The 25,380-nt window shown below is 39.5% G+C and overlaps 1 protein-coding gene across 1 annotated transcript in view; it reads right to left on the reverse strand.

Annotated features, from left to right (window-relative positions):
• PPP2R5A (protein phosphatase 2, regulatory subunit B', alpha) overlaps positions 1-25,380 on the reverse strand; it is a 43,730-nt gene that overhangs the window by 1,447 nt on the left and 16,903 nt on the right. The window contains exons 2-11 of the mRNA XM_010192382.1: positions 24,020-24,216; positions 18,146-18,247; positions 12,095-12,187; positions 10,016-10,146; positions 9,752-9,811; positions 8,458-8,566; positions 6,340-6,393; positions 2,820-2,870; positions 1,750-1,869; positions 1,545-1,672 (exon numbers count right to left, since the gene is read on the reverse strand). Of these exons, the coding sequence (XP_010190684.1) occupies positions 1,545-1,672; positions 1,750-1,869; positions 2,820-2,870; positions 6,340-6,393; positions 8,458-8,566; positions 9,752-9,811; positions 10,016-10,146; positions 12,095-12,187; positions 18,146-18,247; positions 24,020-24,145 (974 nt within the window). The 5' untranslated portion in view covers positions 24,146-24,216. The remainder of the gene's footprint in view (positions 1-1,544; positions 1,673-1,749; positions 1,870-2,819; positions 2,871-6,339; positions 6,394-8,457; positions 8,567-9,751; positions 9,812-10,015; positions 10,147-12,094; positions 12,188-18,145; positions 18,248-24,019; positions 24,217-25,380) is intronic.

Here is a 25,380-nt window from a genome sequence, read left to right on the forward strand (position 1 = left end):
GTTTCTTTGAGAATCCAAACAGCTTGGGCAGTGCTGGCTGTGTCTTTCGTGGCTCCCCATATTTCCCCATTAGGCATTACTCTTCTTTTTATGAAAGCTTTCATATTTCAATAAATTATCTTAAATACTGTGTTATCTCCTTTAAGCCCACACAAAAATAATAAACATTTAAAAGGTGTCTGTTGTTAAGCTTATCACTAATTAAAAAAGCAGGTAAGCTGTCTTCCCCATCAGTCCACCTTCACTGACTGCAGGGCTGTGGAGCAGGGGCACTGCGCAGCCTTGGGACCTTGAAGAATGAGCGAAAGAAAAATCTAAGGAAGTATCCAAAAGGCCAGGTTTTGCCTTTGCTCTGTCCGCTGTGGCACTAGGAGGTCTCCCAGCTGCTCAGCAGAGGCGCTACGCTCGCTCAACATGCACAGTACACTTAGCCTGTCTGCACACCTTATTTTGTTTTTAAACACTGGCTTTCATGTGTTTGAAGACAACAGCTTATTTGGGGGGTTGATTTTCTGAGAGGAAAAGCCTGATTTTGAGCCAACAGTTAAGTCCATATTGGAGAGCTGGATGGAAATAAGCACATTTCTCTGCTCTCCAAAACATATTAAAACCAAAGGGTTAGACTTTCTTCTCCAAACTTCTGGTTCTGAAGTTACACAGTTCTTCACAAGGAGCACCTTCTGCCTGCAGGTAGGGCAAGAGGGAGATCCTTCAGATTTCTGGAGGTCCCAAGTACTACTAATGCTCCTAGAACTACTCCAAAATTTCTATTCTGTCTCAGCTGACACGTGTCCAACTAGACACACCACCTGGAGAAATGTAGAATCACTTCAGAGCCTCTAAGGGCTTAAAATTGGACATCTCATTTACTTCAGAGCTGTGAGAGGCTCTGGCCTACCCTGGCATTTGCCTGTGCAAAATTTATGTTCTGCAAATGAACTTTGCAGGATGCAAGCAAATTTTGCTTTTTAGTATTTCAATGTAATTACTACTTCTTTCAAACATGATGTACAAATACTAATATTTAACCTGTGGCATTACATGTAAATGAAGTAGTCACTCATTTCTTACTCATTCACCATCCTTTATAGTGGTAGGGAACTGCTCTTCTCCAACAGTAGCTTTTCCCCTCCTATCTCACTGGGCAGCAACAACCGCTTGTGAAGGCACTGAGATAATTCTGCTCATCTGAAGCAGTAAAGGCCACCAAAGCGCAGATGCAGCAGCAGCATCCCTTAGCAATCGCTTTGGTCTAAGTAGCATTCCTTTGCATTTTTAACTGGCCTGTAAGATCAAATGTGATTACAGTATCAAGACCATCATCCAACTTCCTCCCACTTTTTCAGTTGCAGTTCTCCATCATAGCAATGCAGAACAGTGAAAGTGTGACAGGGGTAGAAGTGACGTCCTTTTTAGCACCCAGTATCTCACCAATTTCACCTGATTTGAGTAAAAACGAAATCACATTTACAAGCTTGCATTTCAAACCTGAAACAGTGGACAGTTTATTTGTGGCACTGTAGATACAGTAAAACATGACATACGGATTCCAGTGTTCTTTGGAGATCTTGTACAAACTGCCAAACATAATTGGTAGAATTTTATCAATATTCTCCTCGATCAGGCTGAGAATATATTCATTATTCCAGAAGTACAAAGCTCTTTCTGCAACCTGAAACACAAAGTTTAGGGGTCAACCACCGCAAAATAAATTGCTACAAGTTGGTTTTTTATGCCTTTTTTTTTTACCTGAAAATGTGAACTTGACACACACTTGGATATTTGCTTAAATAAAGGCTCTTCTATTTTTTTGAATTGTGTCGGTTCTATTACATCTAAGATTTCTTCAATTTCACCTAAAAACATCACCTGTTTGTATAAAAAGAAATACAGCAAAAGGCATGAGCACGCTTTATATTGCCACTGTAAACAGAAACAAAAGAGGGTTTATACATCAGTCATGAACCCTGCAAGGAACACTGCGTGTCATCGCAACGCATCAGACACGCTTGGGTTTTTTGCAGCCTGAAAGAAGTCAATCGCCACCTCAGCTCCCAGGTTACGGCTCTCATCCTCCATTTCTTCTTTTGTGTAATTGCACCAAACACTTCACTGCTGAATATGGGTTTTTATTAGAATGTTTTCTTTCTTCAAGAATGGCTGCAGATGTTACCAGAGACTCTGCATTATCAGAGATCTCCAGAGCAGCTTTTGAAGTGCTAAATAGTTAATTCCTGTTTGAAATTACAACCAGCAGAACACCGGGTAGGTGACACAGAAAAATTTAACACCACTGACACACAAACAGGACAACAGTGTTAAGGGACCCCACTTTTAAAGAGCTACTGGGGGGTGGGATCTGGTGGCATAAATCAAACTGCTGGTTTTTACATTCATTTTAACTATGTAGAAGAAACATGAAAAAAATAATTTCCCAAGACCATTTAAAGTTACTCTTATAACACTGGATGTAGGTATGCTCTATCAGATACTCAATTGCTACGTGTGTGTCATTGCAGATAAGCACCTCCAACCCGGTCTGTATCTACTCAAATACTTCTCACCTCAGAAGACTTTCTCCATCCAGTATCTTTCATTAGAATGCAACTTTTAATACAGTTTTAACATAGTAACACCACAGCAAGAACAGAAACACTAAGTAGTTGCATTGCCTTGCATAACAAAAATGGGCACCTCACGAACCTTCAAGAGGTGCAAGTTTTCTGTATCTTGAAAAGCAGAGCAGAAGTAAAGCAGGTGAACCTGCCATGCTACATTTCACACCACAGCACACACAAGGAGCAAGAAACAAAACCAACCTCTTTCTGACTGCAAGTTTTTGGCCAAAATTTGAGCAGTCCTCTGATGACCTATATTAAAAGTACAAACAAGTTAAAGCAGAACAAGTTCCTATTACGTTTGATACGATTTTAAAAAAGAACCAAACCCAAACTAGTTTGCTTTTCCTATTCCAGATATTTGATGAAAACTGAATACCCCTTCCCAAACCTGTGATTGTCTGTTCACACTCTGCTGATACCATCAAAGTGTCACGAAATGAGAAGACAGGAAAAAAGCCTTTGGGAAATGCAATGAGCAAGTACAGCCCCCCAGAGGCAGGGGAGAACACAACAAACAGAGTGGGGGCCCGTGGCCTAGAAACAACCAGCTGCCATGGCTGCTAAATCACAAAACTAATGCTGCCTAAAATAAAATTTACAAAATAATAATAAAAAACCCCTGTGTTTCTGCTTCTGAAACATTCTCAGAGCCATATCAACTTTCATTATAAGGAAAAGACCTCTATTTTTATGACACAGCAGCACCTAATTGATCATACCCAACTCTAAAACTTCTTCAACCATTTGAATACCTCCCATATCTGATGGATTTTTTTATTCCCCAGCTTCCCAGCTGGTGGTTTTATTCCCAACTGTGTGTACTATCACAAGTGACTTTCCAAAGAAAAAGTTAATATGATTTTAAGTACCCACAAGTCTTTATCCTAGGACACACATCCTGCTACTACAAAACAACGTCATTTCAAATGACACAGAGCAAATGCAGAAACACCGGGCAGCTGGCAAAGCCCTCTGCTCACATCCACAAAAAGCAAGCAAGTTACAAGGAAAGAACAGACTCCTTGTGGAGCCTTGACCGTGCAGTTCTGCCTCGCTGGCTGGAAGATGCAGATACCAAATACCAACACTAGCATCTGGCACCCGATGGAGGAGCAGGCGGCCTGGTCAGTCCACACAGGGGCTGTTCTGCAGCCTGGCCTGCAGGGGAGGAAAAATGTTGAGCTCCCCCATTTCACTGCAATCACCTGATCCGGCAGTCTCTGCTCACTCGCTTCTCCACTCTCCAGGAGTCAACCTTGCATTAATTTATTACATTTATTTCTCTAGATTCATAATTTGAAGTACTCTGTGTAAATACACTTTAAGTCTAGGGCCATTTTCTGTTAACTGGCTCAGAACTGAATGACTCAATTATATACTGTTGGGAATTTGTATTTTTAAAGAACCCAAACATTTACAGGTGTAAAAGCTCATTCTGCCAACACCTTCCCTTCCCCCAGAACAACGCAAGTCTGAAATGTTTTGGCTTAGAAGTCCATTTGGCAAAGAAAAGTGGTGAGAAGCGACCATGTACCCCTAACTGGAGCATCAATCCACTGGTCTCGAAAGGATAAAATTGAGTCGCTAGAAGAGTCCCATTTCCAGCCCTTGTTATTGTAAGAGTGCTGAATACACTTCACTATACAGAGTCATATTCCCAACTTGATAAAGAAATAACATGTTGAGTAAAACAGTGCAGACCTCAACAAGATACCTACTCCTTGCTCCACAGGGAGTATCAGCTTCCAGCTTGACTGTGCTTTCATATTAAAAAGCTGATACATGCACATTTATGTTCAAAGATTTTATTCAAAGAAATATTGTGTGAATGGAGATCTGAAATCTTGCTGCTTTTGCTACACAGAACTCTTAATATTCTTCTCTGAGCCACAAACTTCCCATAAAGTGACTCACAGCAGTAGGCACCTGCTAGAAGACTTATTTTACATACAAGGACTGCATGTTTAGCCTGATTTCTTCCATGTAAAGGCCATTGCACTTTTGCAGGGTTAGGTAACAAACTCTTCTTGTCAGCTCTGCAAACATCAGGCCTGACCTAAGGCACACTCCCATAGCTTACAACAACTCGACTGAATGTCCTCTAAATTGACCCTGAGTGACAATTCCTGCCAGAAAAATAACAGTAAGGTACTTGCGAAGACAGCCTTCTGATCTTCCATCTGAAAATATTACTTGACCTAAAGCAAAAAAAAAAAATCCAAATGCTATCTCATCAGTTGCCCCAGATTTTAACATTTACTTTACAAGCATTTCAGGAAGTTCCTGAAAGCTTCACTTCCCATCATCTTATCAAGTTTTACTCCTTTAAAAAGCCAATTTTACTACATGCTCAGAGTAATGACCCAAGGAAGCACAGGCAGTGACTCTGCAGTGAGTTCTTGCATCTCCTCCATCCTGAACTCGTCTTTACTGATTAAGAGGTGACCAGAATTGCATACTACGATCCAGATGTAGTCTGAGCATTGCACCATGGCCCTCCTACTTCAAAAAGCCCTACCTTCTTGCTTCAAAGTTTGGGCTTGGATCCTACATCGCAGCTCTGTAATTTCATCAGGAAGTTCTGACTTGGTCACGTTGTCACTTCATTCAATCTTGCAGGTTTTTACATACTACTACACACTTCCTGCCCACATATCAAATTTAACTGTCAAAATGCCTGGGTTGTTTTATTACTTCAACCCATCCAATACAATAAGCTTATTGACCACTGTAGCTGGCAAGCAGACAAGGCAAGTCTGTAAACAGTCAGGCTGACCACCTTCCAACACCTACAAAGTAACCTGGCTTCTGATGAGGAGCATCAACAGTCGAGTGGCTGTGCAGAAAACAAGCTTCACTGACAGCCCAGCAAAGACCTACGTTGCTTCCACAAAGCTGCTTATCTTTTTCCTTTACAGAAAAATTTAGATTTCGCATAAGCTTTCCATTTTTCTGTCACAAAAAGGGATGAAGTATTCGAACATCAACACACCCCTACAGGAAAGATTTCCGATTGTCCGACCAAACCCAGTTCCTGTCCTAGCTGGTCTGCCATCAGCCCGTGTCCCCGTGAGCTGCTGCACTGCCCTGAGCCTGCATCCTTCGTCATGGGCATTGCCAAAGCCCTTGTAATGCAGCACTGCAACCCCTTTTTAGCTGAGCTGTCAATATGGATCACGGCAGATTCAGTCTGGCAAAAGCCACTGCTGCCTGGAGCTCCTGGGCTGCAACTGCCCAGAGGCACCAGGAACTGAAGAGGCAGAACAGAAACATCGCATCTGGAATTTCTGTCCAAATAAAGCGGTGTTATTCTTTCCAACTTGTATTTTGGGATTGTTTATTCCCCAAAATATTTCAACTTTATGCAGCGGCCAGGCACAAGCCATCAGCACCAAAAATACTGACATTTTAGTTCTTACCAGGAGGGAATACAGTTGTCGCATGCTTTCTCATACCAAGTAATTTGCATTATATCAGTGATGCAAACTCGTATTTAAATTTGTGCTGTATCTTGCTCACAGGTTAAAGAGAGAACTGCCCTTTCAAACCCAGAATTTTCTTAGCAACTGTTCTAGATTTAAAAATATTCCCATCCCAAAGGCCTACAGATCATTAATCAAGATAGCACAGATAGCACTGCTGTACAATTCTACCAAGTTACACTGAAACATTTAATTGGAGTTAAAAATAGAAAAACATTCCACTGAAAAACACTTACAGGCTCTGTTAAAGTTGTATCTTTTTCCAGGAACTGTACAACACAATAGGCAAGCTAGAATGTAAATCAGAGGATTATTTAGTTTTAAAAGCAAACACTGTTTGGACATTGCAGCATAACCAAATATCACAACTTAAAATGGAAGCACTTCAGATTGGGGGAACCCAGCTCAAAACCCTCCGATACAAAGCCACTTTAAATTCTTCCAAACTAAACAAAAAAGCACTTAAAGCAGAAAGATACACAGGCCTGCTCTATCTCACAAAAACTTCCTGTGTACCAAAAATCTTCGGTTTTTTACATCCTGGAAGAAAATTACTTTTAAGCTGGACAGATATTTCCCTAACTCGGATCCAGACAGATTTTTCTCAACATCAATTCCTATTAACAGTCCAAAGCTATCATTTTCAAACATCTATACTTGGGTAAAAAGGGTGACACTTTCAGTCAAAAGTAAGTTTTAAGAAGGGTTTGACTGAGCACACACTGCTCAAGCACTGGACACGTGGAGCACGCAACATCTAATGCTGAGACTATCGGCAAAAGCATTTTAATGTATTACATGGCCACAAGAGACCAAGCAGCGTCTGCCCAGCTGCACCCCCTGTCCCCAGCAATGGCCACCAACCAACGCCCCTGGAAGCGTGCGTGAAGTGGAGGAACCACAGCGTGACCCAGACACCAGGCTCACCCCACCTTTCCTTTTTATTTTTTTAACCTGTTATCCCAAAGCAGATAATTACAATGCTGTAATTACAACAGGTCCAATTTTTCTTTTGCCCTAAGGCTAAGGATGCATATGCGTAGATTTAAAAAACTACAACTGTCACACATTAATCTCATAAAATCCCATTACATATTGTACAGTAACGCTGTATTGTTCAAAGACACAAAGACTCAAACTTCATTCAGCTTTAAGGCTTTAACTTTCAAGGGTAGGCTAAGTCTGTAGCGTAGCAACAAAGCACCCAGGCCACTCCTGACTGCAAAGCAGATTTAATGCTGGTTCACACCTTCAGGGTAAGAGGAAACCGGCAGCACACAATGCATGTGGCATCAGTTTCTGAAGGGACAGAGGAGTAGCTGGGTCAGCAAACCAAACGCTACTTTTGAGTACCCAGTACACCTGAATTAATAGGAGCCCTTCAGGTATCAATGAAGGTGTTTAAACATATCATAGAAAAAAAAGCATAGCTTGCTGTACTGATCTGTCAGTGGGAATATCTTTGGCAAGTGACTGGTCCCTCTCATATCACTGACTCATTCCACGGAGCAGCCTATTGCATAGCAATAAACCACAGAGACAAGTGATTTAATTAAATTAAAACTTTATGTAAGAATTGGGAATCAACTGAGCTCTTGACTTCATCCTGATTGTAGTCTATATAGTCATAATGATTTCGCTTTAATTAAACTAATTTTCTTGTACCTTTAGTCTATAAGGAGCTGTATTCATGAGCTAAGTTAAAGCAAGTTTTTAATTAGCCACAGCAGAATTGCTTGCAAGTTTACATCAAATGTATTCAATACTCAAGTGCCATATGTCTGGAAAGGACAGACATTATTCCTCAAATAAAATGCTGAGCCTCTGTGCCAAGTGTAAGAATGGCAGGCAAATGAAGACCTGTGGCGCTCTGGCAGCGTGTCATGGATCTACCTGTGTTCCAGAGAGCTACTACACATTTCTGCCATTTATATCCAACATTCGCATCCCCTGCCCATCTCTTGTATGGTTTTAGAAATAAAAAAAGCACTTCCAAAATAAGTACCTGGCCCTACTCAAGGTTCCTTTACACACAGCAATTAGGTTACATAAAGGAAATCTTAACAGCACAGGGTTCTGGGATTAAATGAAGCTTAAAGTGTGACAAGACAGCAAGCAAAAAAGCTTCTCACTTCAGATGACATGGCTTTGACTCACTTTCACTTTAATATATGCTAAATACTACCTCAAAATTAACATTTAGGCATAAGATCTGTAAGACCTTTAAGAAACAGTGATAGAATTTGCAAATGTTTTGGAATATCGATATTCTAACACATACTGCTTTACATTCCAGTAGTTTCAAACATAAATACAAAAAACCCCACCACTCTTAAAAAGAGGCAAAAGCTTACCTGTGCATGAAACAAAGCTAATCCCTTTGCAGTATGCATGGGAATCAGAACTTTCATAAGGAACTGTTTGTGTTCTGCTTTCAGTGGCAGTGCAAAACCATTGATAATACTGAAAACATGAATAAGCAGGATTTATTTTTATTAAAAAATATTCTTTTCCTAGCAAGTCAAGAATTTCTGCAAATTCAAGAGACACTCCATTTCTGATTCAACTTCTAAACCTGATTACTCTGAAGCCATAAAACAGCTCTACATACACACAACCTTTACAGTGTTGGTATCACGCAAGCGTAGACTCTTGGTAGAAACACCAGAGAACCACGGTACATGTCAAATAACACCCATTAGATGAGCACTTAGATGTATTTTTATCATGAGCTCCCTTAAGGAAAGTCTTGCTGTCTAATTGTAAAGCTTAGACAGATGCATCAGGAAGCCGATCCATTTCACCCACAGTCACTAAAAAAATGACAGATGGCCTACAGGTTTGAACAACTTCAGCAGTGCAGTTTGAACACTTGAGACTGCTGAAGAACCTTTTGCTCCAAAAACAAAGTTAAAAAGTTGTCTCATTGATTCAGTAATCTGATTTTCAAGAGTTGATGAGTAGTAGATCAGAAAAATCCTTCAGGGGTTGGGGTCTGCCCCTTCTCCCCACATTTTAGATAAATCTGCAAAAATAACAGTATCCCTTTCACTTGATTTTCATGCAAATTTGTTCCACAATGTTTACATTCTCAGTTAGACCGCTAGTATTTATAAATTTTTCTACTGTGAAATATATGTGACACTTTTGGAAAAACAGTGGAAGACTACAACAAAAACTTCAAAGTTAAAAATTGAATTAGTGAAACCACGTCAAAAAAAAGATAACTAAAACCCCCAAGCACTTACAAGACTTTTCTGAATAAAATGTAAAGAAAAGCAGCCTGCTGAAGGTTAAAGCATCTCATTCAGCACAAGGGCCAAAGTTAACATTCACTTTCTGAATCAAAGAACAAGTCACTGATCAGATACAAGATACGCAAGAACAGATATTCGTGACAAACAAGGACCATTCAGAAGTATTTGCCAGTCATCTTTAAGAGTCATCTTCCACCAAAACAGAATAATCTAAACTCTCTACCCTCATTTGATACCCGCATGGTAACCCAGATAGCGTTAATTGTACCAGTGACTGCACTTCAGCACACATTACTGTAATAATTCTCTTCCCTCTCTCCATGCCCAAAGCAAGAAAGCTGAAGCAAACGCCCACAGTAACATTTTATACTTTGTGTCAGATCAAACTCACCTTCCTAATATCTCAAGTAGTTCAGCAACACCATTGAAGTGCTCTGTTTCATATATAAACCTATTACAAAACAAGACAACCATCAAAAATCAGAGGATCAGAGAATCCAAAGAAATAACCTTTAATAAGATTCCAATATTTGAATGCCAGACCACAGACTAAAACCTGGTCTTTTGTTTCAAGACTAAATCACTACAGATTCAGACCATGAAAGCAAGATTAAGTATTCCTTGATGTAATCACACACACATATATACAGTCTACCTGAGGAAAATGTTGTTAATCTGTTTCCTGATGAATGCTCTTAAACCAAGGAATTTTCCATAAATTCGATGAAGAACTGTCTTCAGGAAGTCACGTTCTCGGGGGTCTTCACTATCAAAGAGCTCCAACAACTTTAGAAATTAAATAGAAATGTATTACTTTGGAAAGGCTTACGTTTTGCTGTGTTACTAACTAATTCGACTTTCAGCTTCAATTTACAAGTTTACATTAGAAAACTTAGAATCAGTTTAACTGAAAATATTGTTTGGATGTCAATATTCTATTTTCAAAATCAGATTTTTAATAAAGCTGATTTTTTATTAAATAAACCCAGCAGCTTCATTCCCTTCAGAAGTCTGTGTACAACAGACAAAGCCACTACAATAACTATTACACTATCAAAATAAAAATGAAATTGCAAGAATGAGATTATCAAACCTTCAGTAAGTGGTTTACACTTGGTCTTTAAGAAATCAGAATGAATCAAATCTGTGTCAGATATTTACAATTTCTTAGCTAAAATCCTGTACTGCTCATCTCAAAAAGCTACTTGCATCTTGAACGTTAAACAAATCCATTCCTATACAAGAAATTTCACAATTAATGATTTAATATGGAGGGAGGGTCATAAAGCAAGCATAAGATATGTAATTATTAACTGATTCTCTGTTAATACAGACTAAAGGCCCCCAGTAAGGCAGCAAGATTTTCCACATGCTTTTTTCTTGTAGAAAGTTTCCCAAGGACACAGAGAAGACCATACTCACTTGAATTCATCAGACTCATTACAGACCATTATTTTAGTTATTTTTTCCTCTGAAAAGCATATTCAGAACTGTTAACTGTGCTAAAATAGTCAGTAACTTCACTCAAGCGGTCACCACAGCCTCCTGCTCAGTCCAGGTCTGACATACGTATGACTACACTGAGCACGTAAGGGACTGGAAACAGCTGCTCAGGAACTTTGTCCAGCCTCATGTCATTTTTAGATTTAGAAGGAATTTCTCAGGGTCACTACTCCACTTTTCTCCCATATACAGCTAGCTGCTCATGGCATTGTCTGGCTTGTACTCCAGAGAAAGATCAAGTGAAAACTCAGGAACTGAAACTCTGCAACATGACTCTTAGGAACCACAGGTCAATCAGTAAATTGGATACCCATGGCCAACAGTTCAGCAGCAGCTTCAGGCCTGAATTTTGTGGGAAAGTCAAATAAAACACAGAAGAAAGAAACACTTATGAACAAGAACAGTAACACCAAACAAATGGAAATTAAATGCAGTGACTGAAGGTGGGGAGGGAAATAATCCATATATGTTTTTACTTTTCACTGCTGTACTGTGACGGCCTGCCAGCACCCACTCTTCAGATACTGAGCTTTTCCTTGACAAACAAGTCTTTTGAAATGGCAAAAAAACCCCAAAATCCCCACTGAGTTAACCTTGGACAAAAATTGGCATGGTATTCTGCATCCCAATTCCTTGAAAAGTCATATTAAATATGAAATCTCACTTCACTTTCCTGCTCATAGTTACTTTGCATAGTAAAGCATGATTTTTACATGTACTTTCTCAGTTGATTTTCCTTCTGTGGTTAACATACAGTAGAAAAGAGAATGACCCTATCGACTCAAGTCAGTAGATACTGGAATACATTTCTTGTATGGTAAGTACATGAACTTTTTACAGGAAAAAAGTTTCCTGTGAGTTTTCCCACAATGAATCTATTACAAAGCAAACATAAGAGCACTACAAAAATGTAATTCACACACTGTCAATTTCACTGGAAGTGAGTTACATTAAAAACACAACTTGTATTCACAAACGACAAATACCTTGCACTGCAAAGCTCTGAGGCTGATGTCTGCAAACAAAGTGTTTCTAAAGTTAAATGACATCTAGCCTATGTGGTATTATGTGCTGCTTATTTAGTGCTTGGCAGAAGCCACTGTTGAACAACTAAAATTTAACCTTGTTTCAACATTAAAGCTTTAGTATTCTCCTTAGCTATACAGTCATCTGGTAAGTTCAGTTTGAGAAGCGATCTTTAAACCTGGAGGAGGGAAAACTCTCCACTTACCTGCTGTACAAATTTCTGGTCAATATAGCGCTTTGCAATGCTAGGCTGAAAATCTGGGCTCTCCAAAAACCTCAGGAAAAATTCATACACCAACTAGAAAGATTGGAGTGACAATTTGGAAGTTAGTAAGTACACTGTAACACGGGTGGACAGCCCCGCCACCCCACACAGTGGGACTATTCACATGCTTCAAGGGGACAAAAGGAAACCGAATCCCAACACCTCACTGCTTAATCACAGCCTCTACTGGAATTTGTTGAAAGAATTACAGTAAGTGTCAAGAACACTTTCATTCCCAGAAGAGTCAAAGCTTAATAAATTATATACTGAAAATATCGCTATTAGACAGAAACCAAGCTCTAAGCATTAAATACATTCACATTTCCTACTATAATAAGAATTTATTATGTAGAAATAAGTTACCAAACACTTATCAACACTGAGGGCAAAATTAAGTGCTCTAACATCACATAATTCCTTAAACAGATGAAGAAACACGTGGTAAGTGTTCCTGAAATTAAATTGTGAAATTTAACTGAAAACCCCAAAAATGAAAAGTTACATTAAAAAGTTGAATGAATACACAGAAACTTAAGAGTTTGGCATAACATTGCGTTTCTATATCCTGGACACTCAATTCAAGCAACAGGTCCCTCTGCAGATTTCTCTTCAACATCCTTTATATTCTGTAGTATATTATTTCTATTGAGTTTAAGTCCCCATTTGCTATCATCCCACAATTTCCACAGATAGAAAAAGAGGAGACAGAGCTAGCAAGGGCCTGAGGTAGCAGAGAGGCATGAAAGCCAGAGGCACAAGTCCAAGATTTTGGGGTTCACCAGAAGTCCACAACACAAAATACTGTACTTCTGTAACAATGGCAGCTTTATAAAACACACATCAGGCATCTCTTAACTAAGACAGAATTGAGAGGAAAGATGCCTTATATTTTGGTACATTCAGGGCTGCTGCTGTTCTTAAAGCCTATTTCTTAAGTCCATGTCAGTTAAACAAGTGATTAGTAACAATACTAGAATGCAGTTTATATACGTAAAGACATCATCGACCGGACTTCTAAATAAAACCCACACAGAGCTGTGGTCACACTAACAGGGTAGTGTTTCAACTATCACTACTATGAGTACTTACTAAACTGAGAGCCAACACCTGAGTAATTCATAATGACAAAGTTCACTTGAGAGAAGGGCTTGACATGAAGTCTTATCTAGAACACTGGAGATGACAGTTACTAAAGCATCACCTCAAGCAGGGTATGCTGTACCTGCAAAGCAGAAGCTCAGAAACACAACTTTCCCTTCACTCCTCCTTCCCCTCAGACTGTAACCAGAGCTTTGCACACCAGCAGTTCAAATGCATACAAATTTCATGTAACAGAACTGTAATAAAACCCAGGCTTCTCTGTACAGCTTTAATTTCTCCTCTTGTCCATAAACGCAACAGCACACAGCTGCACAATAAGCAACGCAGGACAGTATGTTTAAAAAGCTTGGCAGTAGACAGTCCAAAAATTTAGTTTTAAGTATTACGATGCTCCATCCTCTGTCTAAGAAAGATCAACCACAGCTGTTTAATATCTTCATCAACAACACAGACAGCAGAATTGAGTGCACCCTCAGCAAGTCTGCAGACGGCACCAAGCTGAGTGGTGTGGTCAACATCCAGAGAGACTCAGACAAGCTGGAGAAGTGGGCCCATGCGAACCTCATGAGGTTCAACAAAGCCAAGTGCAAGGTGCTGCACCTGGGTCAGGTTAACCCTCAGTATCAAGACAGGCATGAAGGGACTGAGAACTGCCCTTTGGAGAAGGGCTTCGGGTACTGGTGGATGAAAAGCTGGACACGAGCCGGCAACGTGCACTTGTAGCCCAGAAAGCCAACCACATCCTGGGCTGCATCAAAAGAAGTGTGGCCAGCAGGGTGAGGGAGGGGATTCTGTCCCTCTGCTCTGGTCAGACCCTATCTGGAGTACTGTGTTCAGTTCTGGAGCTCTGCACAAGAAGGACATCGAGCTGCTGGAGTGGGTCCAGAAGAGAGCCACAAAAATGATCAGGGGGCTGGAGCACCTCTCCTGTGAAGCCAGGTTAAGTGTTGGGGTTGTTCAGCCTGGAGAAGAGAAGGCTGCAGGGAGACCTCACAGCAGCCTGCGAGTGCTTAAAAGGGGCTTGCAAGAAAGACGGGGACAGACTTTTTAGTAGGGCCTGTTGGAACAGGACAAGGGGTAATGATTCTAAACTAAAAGAAGGTAGGTTCAGGCTAGATATAAGTAAGACATTTTTTGTAGAGGGTGGTGAAACACTGGAACAGGTTGCCCACAGAGGAGGCGGATGCCCCATCCCTGGAAACACTCAATACCAGGTTGGACAGGGCTTTGAGCAACCTGATTTGGCTAAAGACATCCCTGCTCACTGCAGGGGTGTTGGACAAAAGGTACCTTCCAACCCAAACTGTTCTATGATTCTATGATCCTACTGATCTTACTCAAGCTAGAAACTTGATAAATTTGTTAGTGCTTTGTATTGAACTGGGAAACATATGTAGGGAGATTATTAGCTCAGCTTCATAGTGATTAAATGTGGAACTAAATGTCATTAAATATGTCTGTAATACATTTCTACATTGAATATTTCTGTCAGTGACCAAAGAACAGTCATGTGTGATAACTACTTAGACAATGACACAGTATCAAAAGCTACCACTGGGGGGAAAAATGAAAAAAGAAAACAGTGTATCAGCTTATGAATAAGAAAGGACACATGGACTCGGAACGCCTGGAGCAATAAATACAGGATGAAACTCAAGGACTTCAAAGTCACTCTATGAGATCCAAGAAAAAGCTCTGCTAAGCATTTGTGAGCCTTTAAGCCAATAAAGGGTTAACCACAGAATGACTAAGATCTATCTCCACAATGAAGCCACGGAGGTGACAGATGAAATCCTGGGATGTCCCAGGAAGACGCTGACAGCACAGAGAGATGCACAGTCCTACACATGCTTGAGGAAATGTACTCAAATCTGAAAGGATAACAGAGAAGCAGCCACTAGAATTGTCATGGGACAGAGCACCTTTGAGGAGCGAAGACTAAACTGGCATGTTTTGTTTTCTCTAAAGGACAGGGAGAAAGGACAATTACGGCTTTTTCCCATAAAGAGATATGGGGACTGAGATAAACATCAAGCAGAAGAACTAAGTTAAAGCATAATCCTGTAACATCTTGGTATAAGCTGCCCAAAATTAAGTTTAGGGTATCAATTAGGATCAAAACCAAGGGAAATCTCATCTATAAAACAGAAAAAGTCAATATTAACGCAACATTGTCAATATGACAACAAATTAATCAGTTACATGTCTCATTTCTAATACAGGAGCCGTATGCTTTAGGAATCATTTGAATACTTCATATAAACACATGCAATTCCAGAACCACAATTGTTGCTGTTGTTCTTAAAGAGCTTTCAGAAAAACAAAATTTAGTGCCCAAAATCCACTTTCCAAGCTGTATTGCAGGGACGTTTTGTGCACTGAAGCAGAATTTATGCAGTTCTGATGTTGACAGAATCACCTCCCTTCCTGATGATTAGTATCACTGCTCCTAGAACACGTACAGCTGCTAAAAGGTATCAAATAACTTGGGAAATTTTGGGAGCCTTGGGAAATCCATGAAGCTTTACCAGAGGCATTTCAGGAAGCAAGCTGCAATGGCCATTTCTGAACAGTCACCCACTCCTTCACCTGTATGCTGATGTCTGCAAATTTAGAAGCACAACAACAGCAAATATCAACTATGGGGACAAGAATGGGTTCTAGCCACAAGAGATACTGGCTGCTCCTACCTTAGAACAAAAACAAAACCGAAAAAGAATCCTCCAGAAAGTTGAGCATGCCTGTCTCTTAAGCATTAGCACTGGAATACTCAGTCTGGGGAAAACTGCTGGATTCAGTCCTTTTGGTTCTCAAAACTGGTCTGCCTGGGTCAAAGAGCTATGAAACGAACTCCTATTACTTCAATGATTCAATCTGCTTTCTTGCAACACCACTGGAATATTACTGCAATTCCACCAACTCTGCAACTCCAAGATTCAAAATACACAGTGGCTCTAATGCCCACCTGTTCAACCTAGTTTGGCTGGTACAAACCATCCTGAGTTTTGTGTTAAAGCCATGTCTTTCCCACGGCACTCATTTTACTGAAGGTCTAGAGTCATTTGTTATGACTACATCCACTGGTAACTTACTAAGCCATTACCTATCATGTTACTGTCTAGAGAAACGGCAACAGATTCAACCAGAAGAGAGCAGAGATTCTTATTTCTTTCTTTTCCCTCCCAGAAAACTGGTTACCTGACTGCCAAATCAGGATGCAATTCTGAATTTGTTTGTATCAGAGTAATCACAAATTACAGTCAGCAAAACATTCCTCTTTTCCCTAGCCCCCAAGCAGTTCTTTAGGCTGTAAAAAATTCTGCCGTGCACAAAATTTGACACTTCAGCAGCTTTGTGCTCCTGGAGGGCAATTAAGAAGTTCTCAAACTCAGTCCTCTACTATCCAGCAGCTTGTGAACTGTGAAAGAAAGGAGGGGAAAACACAAACAGTTTCCTTTGTGCTGCAATGAGCAAACTATTCCAAGGACAGGATGAACTGATGCAGGAGAAGAAAATCCACAAGCAATGATCAAACAGCCTGGCCAAAACTAATTTAGAAACAGACAAAGAAAAAAGCTGAAAATCAAATTTCAAATAATACCAGAGGCTACGAACCTCTTTCAGTTTCTCAGAGAAGCCTAAAGCACAAGTGAACTGGTTGCAGAAACCACAAGTCTTTTTCTATAAAAAGAATTATCATTTACTTATGACCTAAAGTGAACTGAGCTAACATTTACAAGTCCTATTCCCAAGCGACAGGGGCATTTTGAAGTCAGATGATGCCGCTGCTGTCTATAAGAGACATTTGCACAGCCCTTGCACTCTCCTACCCCTGCAAAATCAAGCCTCTCATCTAGTTTAGTTATAGCCATTTCTCCTATGAATTAAAATCATATATAGATAGGATAATGATTTATCACAGCCTTTAATCTGCAGAGTTGTTTTTTGTGACAACTTGTTTCTTACTTGGTTTAAGTCTCAAATACTGCCTTGAACATGTACTTTTTATAGCCAATATTAGAAGTCTAGTTTTTAAATAAGAGCATTTATTGATACACTGGAATTGTAACATTATAGAGACAGAGTAGCATTTTAACTCTCAAGAGAAGGGAGGCAATGGTATGCAGATGTGTGGTACCTATTCAACTTCTGGCTACTACTAGAAGCTGCTACATAACCTTTAACAGATACTACTTATATAAACTCAGCAATGAACTACCTGAGATAGGAACTTGGACATTACAAGTTATTTAGGTTTGTTCAATTTCTAACAGTTAATTGAAAATAAAAAATCAGCAGCGTTGCAAGTCAATCATGTGATTGATACAGCAATGCTACTGAAGTCACGAGATGGGCACAGGAGCACGACAATAGAACAACTGTTACCAAACAACAACGCCTATATTGTAAAGTTTGTGCGTGAAGAGAGGGAGGAGGGTGGGAAGAATGAGGAGAATATTATTTCTTGCTTAAAAGGCAAATAAAGGCTATCCCTCCATCTTTTGGTACTGTCACAAGAAACCAAACTGTTAACATCCACTTATATTGTACTGAAATCACAAAAAAATGTTGTTCAAGCAGAAAACAAACCTCTTAAGAAAATAATTAACTAAAATATGTATATATTTAAGATAGACATGTACCACACTAACAGTGCAATCACTCTGTTAAAAAGTATTTAAGCAATTTAGAAGACTTACATTCTGCTGTATTCATGCATGTTAAGAAAGCCACCACTTCCCCCCCCCAAGTATAGAAAGTCCTGTACTATAGTACTATAAGTACTACAAAAACAATTTTGACATTCTTACCAAAGGCACAGAACGACTCAAGTATCCATTCACAGTCCCTGCCTTGCAAGAACACTTGAAAATAGAAGGAATCACACACCTGTATGTGGGGCCATGAGGCTTCAAGAGTTGGTTCATCTTCTTCTGGATCAAAATCTGGGTTATCACTAGGTGGAAGTGTTCTGAAAATATTAGAACTAATCTGCAAGAGAAAAAAATGTTTAATTGTATCGCTTTCTATGCTTCCACAGATCACACTCAGCAAGGTACTGCTTTTATCCTAAAACTACATGAAACAAAACTATATTTTAAAAAAAGTAACAGAATAAATTATTTTCTTTCCCAAAACTGCTAAATCCAAACAGACAACTGTCTGAAACAAGCCAATTAAAATAGTAAGAAAGTAACTTTTGTCTCAACCGTTGTACTGGTTTCGTATGTAGACACGGTCATATTTAAAATTTTTCTCTGAAACCATGGATATTAACAGAAAATTTATGTTTCCCCTTATAACGACCAATTTTTAACTATATGACACCAAGAGCTGAGGTTTTATATAAGACAACAAATACAGTATGACTAACCAATTCTGATTCAAACAGAGCTCTCTTCACATGTAAGGCAGACAACCCCCAAAACAGATCTAATCTTAGAGTTCTTCACTTAATTTCAAGAGATTTCTCACTTTCAAGTAAGAACTGAAGAACTGTTCACAATTTTTCACCTTTCATAACTTCAAGATGTTTCAAGGTTTTGGGAAGTCAGAAATACGTAACAATTGTAACTTTTGGATTTAACGCAGAGTAACTCTGAAAAAAAACCAAAACCCAAGAAAAAGTACAATAGTCATATCAAATCAATCTCAAGAGGGCAAATTTAAAAGGCTTTCTTCAGAGATTTTTCAAGTACATAGATGGCCAATCTTTCAGATGTCAAAAGAAAAATAAATGTCATCTCTTCTGCCAGATATAACATACTGAATTTAAACCTCTTTAGCATGAACAAAAGAAACACAAAGTTAATTTTATTTCTGTATTTTATACTATTTTTTCAGGAACACATTCAGCTCAACTTTTCCAATCATCTTGAAGAGTCTTTAGTCTTTTGGATCAAATCTGTTTCCAATAGCTGCTAACCACCCAAGCCTGCTAAACACAAAAGAAACTGTTTGACAGTTTGCAGGAAATGCTACTGCACAGCCTCCATGGAGTCTCCAAGGTGTCTGAACAATCTTGCAAAAGGACTTTAAAAGATCCTGAAGTCACCCAGCTGGCTCTGCATCGAAGAAAAAGCTGCCTCATTAAACAAGATATAAAGCTTTTGCATAAACTGATTTTTCATATCCTCCTACGTGCTTCATTCTACATCCTGCTCCTGTCTCCTGTTGGTATGTGGTAAAGCTGCAGACGCTGCTGCTCTAGACTACAAGGGCAACGGTGTTCTGTATGGATGGGCACCACAGCGGTCTCCTGCTTCACTATATAGCAGGAAAAAAAACCCCTGAAATAATGCAGTAAACACAAGGGAGTTGGGATCTGGGGCACAACAGAAACTTGCTGGAGGGAGAGGAAAGGGAAACCGGAGTCAGAGAATGTGAATTTTAATCAAGCTCTAAAACCAAGACTACAACTCTGGTTCTGTTATTTGATATTGGCTACTCGTATTAGGTATTCAACAAAAACATTCAACACACAAATCAGTCCCCTACAGAGACCCCCTTACCTCTGCTTTACAAGGCTTCTGGCAACATTTTGAAAACACCTCCTTTTATTTCTAGATGCATCTTGCTCAACTGAACCAGTCACCTCCTTAACGCAGAGCCTCAGAGCACAGAATGGAAGTTTCAAGTCCAAATACCAAGGCACTAACTACTGAACAGACTCCTGCAGCAGAAACAAATAGCAACCTTCTTGGCCAGATCTTTACAACTAATTTTATGATTTTCAGAGTATGCAGTACTTCTGCCAGCATTCTCAGTCTCCTGACAACATATGGAACTAAAAATGTACTGTGCACCACTTTTATGTACTAGCCCGACTCCCTACAGAACTGGTTCATGTACTTCATTATGTTCAAAATAGTTTTGCTTCCCATCTCATTTACTTCTTTCTAATGTCGTGCTAATAGTATTGATAAAAAATGTGGTTTAGCTTAAAACCCCCATTGTTTTTCTATGGGCAAATGCTTCTCTATATGCTCTCATATTATTTAAAACATCCCTTTTCCTTCGTAAGTGGGGTCTTACCCAAAAAAAGGTGATTTAAGAAATACGAATCATGAAAGGCTTTTACAGCTGCATAGGTTTCCAGACAAATCCAGCATTAGCTTTCTAAATTAAAACTCAGAAAAAGTCGTGTGAAAGTGACATCTGAAAATGTTAATTTATTAAGACACAGCAATTATATTTTATTAAAACACAAGGAAAAAAAAGGAAAAAATTCTTACTGTCTGTACACTCCCCAAGGAGCTAAGCATTTGGAGAGATATTAGGTTCAATTCCAATTTCTGAGCATAGAGAGGGATACCTGATGTTTTCTGAAATTCTGAATTCACAGCTTGTGCAAACTGCTAGAACAAATCTCCTTACACTGGATTTTCATACACTGTCGGGGGATGAGGGGAGGTTGGCAGGCACAAGGAAGTGGAGGAGTAATGTGTACTGGAAGGACATTTCTGTTATGCTCCCAAACCTGATAAAGTCTAGAGCTTTCCAATTTCCCAGGAAATTTTAGAATTTAAAACACTCACAGTGTCAAATCCTAATTTGCCATTAGCTTCAAGAAAAGGAAAGGCAGAAAAGGACCTGGGGGTGTTGGTGGACAGCAGGATGACCATGAGCCAGCAATGTGCCCTTGTGGCCAAGAAAGCCAATGGCATCCTGGGGTGTATCAGAAGGGGTGTGGTGAGTAGGTCAGAGAGGTTCTCCTTCCCCTCTACTCTGCCCTGGTGAGACCGCATCTGGAATATTGTGTTCAGTTCTGGGCCCCTCAGTTCATGAAGGACAGGGAATTGCTTGAAAGAGTCCAGTGCATGATCGAGGGAGTGGAGCATCTCCCTTATGAGGAGCGGCTGAGGGAGCTGGATCTCTTTAGCTTGGAGGAGACTGAGGGGTGACCTCATTAATGTTTATAAATTTGTAAAGGGTGAGTGTCAGGAGGAAGGAGCCAGGCTCTTCTCAGTGAGAGCCAATGACAGGACAAGGGGAAATGGGTGCAAGCTGGAACATAGGAGGGTCTATGTGAACATGAGGAAAAACTTCTTTACTGTGAGGTTGACAGAGCACTGGAACAGGCTGCCCAGAGAGGTTGTGGAGTCTCCTTCTCTGGAGACTTTCAAGGCCAACCTGGACACGTTCCTGCGTGACCTATGCTAGGTGATCCTGCTCTGTCAGGGGGGCTGGACTGGATGATCTTTTGAGGTCCCTTCCAACTCCTGAGATTCTGTGATTCAGAGTACTTTCAACAGAGACTTTCCAGACTGAGGAGACAGCAGTTTTAGATGACCTAGAAAGGAGGCGCACAGACCACTCTGCTACCCCTTTGAAAGTATTTGTAATCAAAACTCTAACAAAGTCTTTGAATTAAGAACTGAGGAAAAGAAATTATACAAAACTCATGTTGCCTGGGGCTCCAAAAAGACAACCTACAGCATATATGTCCTGCACATCTGCCTCAAAGATTTTTTTTATTATCATCATCTTGTTCCACCCTTGGTGGCTTGAAAAGACATCGGTATTGCTTCAACCAGTGCTCCCTACCTCAGGATCCAAGCAGAGCAGGGACAACTGAGCCCAGCAGCTGCCACAGTAACAGAGATCATGAAGGGAAGGAGACCTCCTCACCTGCATAGACCTTGCCTATGCACTGCTCAGGAACAACATATTTTTTCCTCTTGGTATCTGTAAGTGATTGCTGACTTTGCCTCCCCAAAACTCGGGTGACTTCAAGGAAACTGGGCTGCTGCCCCTGCAAGCTGGAGGAAAGGTGTCCCAGGCCCAGGGAGAGACAAGGGGCTTCGGAAAGAAACCGACTCCACTTCTGCTACTGATGCCACACTGGCTTTTTTCAGGGAAACTTTGTAGTCTGTTCATCCTTTACTACAGTCAGATGGCACTTGGGTTTCAGTAAGGCTGATCTCTATTTATTCATCCCAAAAACACTATACTTAAAACTCTGCAAAAAAACACTTTTAATGTAGTAACATTGAACAGTCTTAAAAATTTTTTTAAAACCCAACTTTGAAAACTCAGACATTTTGTTCCAAAGAAAGGCCTCAAGCCTGACATGTGTTGTTTGGAGGAAGAGACCCATCCAGAGATCTTTCTGAAAACTGGTACTTCGGCCTAATTTACAGCAAAGCCCTTTTCTGCTGCCAGTTGCCAGGGAGACTGGAAATACTATTCAGGCTTGGAGGGTTCCTTTGTCTTAAGCTCTGAAAAAGCTCTCACAGAGCATTTAAGGCCTTCATTTTCTCTCATTTTAGGGGAGAAAAGGGGAGGGAAATTTGTTATGGAAGGAAAAACAAGCATCCACACAGCCCGATCATTTGCACAACAACAATAACCTGAAAAGAACAGCTCAACAACACCTTATCGTCAAGAAAAGTAAACAACTCCAGTATAAAAAGTCTTCCTTCAACAAGTATGACAGGGTAGTTACTATACTCTTTCTTCTAACAAGAGGCTATAGAGGGCACATGGAGTAAGAAAATAGTACAAGGATTCAGGCTTGCTGCCACCAACAGGAGGAAAAAAAAAAGCCAAAAGAGAGGTGGATGTACTCTGTCCTTTATCTTCTTGTGTAAAAACACTTAAGACAGAAACACAGGTCCTTTAAAGTACAAAACTATTCAAAAAACCCCAGTGTCCCAGACATTTTGCAAAACCTAATAAGCATTTGGTGAAACAGCTAAAATTATTTAAAGGGTTTCAATAATCCTAGCCCTTCAGTCTAAGGTCAAAATTTATACGCTTATTTAAAGACCTGATCTTCCATATCAGCTGCTCACAGAAAAAGAAACAAAAAGAGAAACAAAAACCACCAAACAAAACCCAAACAAAACCTTAAGAAAAAAATAGCTTGCACTGTTATATAAAACTACAAAAGTTGTAGGCTGTATGCCTGAAGTGGTCTGCTTACGTTACGGATATCTACTTTTAGTGTCACCACTGTGCCTATGTAAACTTAACTGAAGTTTAGAAAACCATTAGTCTAAATGCAGGGGTACAAAACGCATTCTATTTACATTTTAAATTTCTAGAAAAAACACTTTTAAAATATTTCAGATTACTGTCAAATGTCCTTGAGTTGCATTCCCTTTACATAGGCCATAGGCATATCAGTCACGCAGCACTCAAAAATGCATATTAAAAAACCTGGGAAACCCAGCAGATAACAACCACAAATATTCTGTTGCTTATTCAACAAGTGATTTGTAGAAATGGCACAGTACAAGTCATCCTGTGGTTTACAACTCGAGCAAACCACTTACACTACTCTAGCACAGCAATCCAAGGCCAAAACAGTAACAAACAGCCACATCAAGTATTTACAAACCAGAGCTGCTTTCTTACACTGATAAACCTTCTGTTGAGACTACTATCCACAAGAATCTTGACCAGAAAACTTTAGCCTGTCACTCCACTGCCATTTTTAAATAAACAAAGACAGCCAGCACCAAAATACTGCCATTTTCTGAATGAGAACTTCAAAGCTTACCCAGACTGCAAGCATCTGCAATACAGTAGATCTACTGTAATTAACCTGAATGCATCATATTTCAGCTAATAAGCAAAACTTGTTTGTTTTTACAAGCCTTTCTAAGCAACCTTGTAAGCCAAGTTATCATTAACAAATTATATTATGTTGCATAAGCAGAGTACTCAATAGCAATTCTGAGTCAGATGATCAGTTTATGACTCTAATGAAGAGATATTTTATTAAAATTCAAAATGTAACAAGAGCATTCTCCTTACCATTTTCACTATGTCAGCATAAGCTGATTCAACAATCACTCCACGATTTGTTGAAACATATTCAACCAGTTCATTCAGTGTTGCTCTCTTAATTTCTTTGCTTTTCAGGTCTGAAACAGAGTCCATGAAGTCAAAGAGCACACAACACTGTTGTAACTTCTGACAAAAAAGATCTTGCTGTTCATTGAAGGTGGCATCTATAAAAGGAAAAACAACCAACACTTAGGTCAGTAGAAGGAAACTCACGATTTCTAAATCTATTTTGTTAACTACAATTTGCAAGGTATCCAATTTTTTTAATGGGGAATAGCATACTTTATACTCAGTAAATTAATAAGCAATATTGTCAAAACGGAAAACATCTGTTTAAGCACAAATGAAAGACCTGTTATTCATAACTTGTGCTTCATACACAAAATAGTGAATAAACATTACAGCAATGAATATATTTATGGAAAACAAGCTCCTGAATTAACTTTATTTGAAATACATCGACATTAATAAGCACCAACGCTCCCTCACCAGAAGTCATATGCAGCAGCAGTGCATCATACTAACCTTTCATTCATCCGATTTGTCTCGTTCTGGTCCCTAATCCTTTATTATGTAACCTGCTTAAAAGCTGCAAAATCTGCTATGAAGGAACCTTGTCTTTTTACCCCAATGCAAAATACTTCACATACTTTCGACATCATGTGATAAATGTTTCTCTTAAGAATCAACTCCAGTGCTTCAAAATGATTAATCTTGAATTTTCATGCTTTGGTCTAAACAATTTATTACAATCTTAGTAATGTAAAGTTTTCCAGCTTTTTTGGCATATTCAGACAACATGTTTGGCTATGACTTGGCATTTTCATTTTAGAGTGCAGTTTCTCTATAAGCTGATAAGCAAAATTCCTCCATTAGTATTTCAGATTAGCTCTAAAGAGGACGGATTATTAAGTACGGTAAACTTCAAAAATTTAATACATCCTTACAATATTTTAACTGTTCAAAAGTCACATGAACATTACAAAAGTAGCCATGGTTTTAACTGAAAAAAGTGGTTTAATGTGCCTTTCATTCTTGTTTTTAATTATTTGCTGGGGTTCTAAACCACTCCAGCAACATCACATCACCTCATCTATCAGTCAGTTGGGATTTCACTTGTTCTGGTGAAAGATTTATATTCCAAATTTTATCTGCAGATAAGGAATGCACTCCCCCTGAAGAATTTTCAAGACCTGTCTATAGCCAGACTACTAATCCCTGAGCTTCTTTCATTCACTGTAGTATTGGTACTAGCACTGCTGCTTCAGCATAAAGTGATTATCAAGACAAGGAAAAGGCAACTGCCTTGTAAAACTGAGTACTGGTCT

This window comes from Mesitornis unicolor, unplaced genomic scaffold (assembly GCF_000695765.1).
Source record: "Mesitornis unicolor isolate BGI_N332 unplaced genomic scaffold, ASM69576v1 scaffold16629, whole genome shotgun sequence".
Taxonomy (NCBI): Eukaryota; Metazoa; Chordata; class Aves; order Mesitornithiformes; family Mesitornithidae; genus Mesitornis; species Mesitornis unicolor.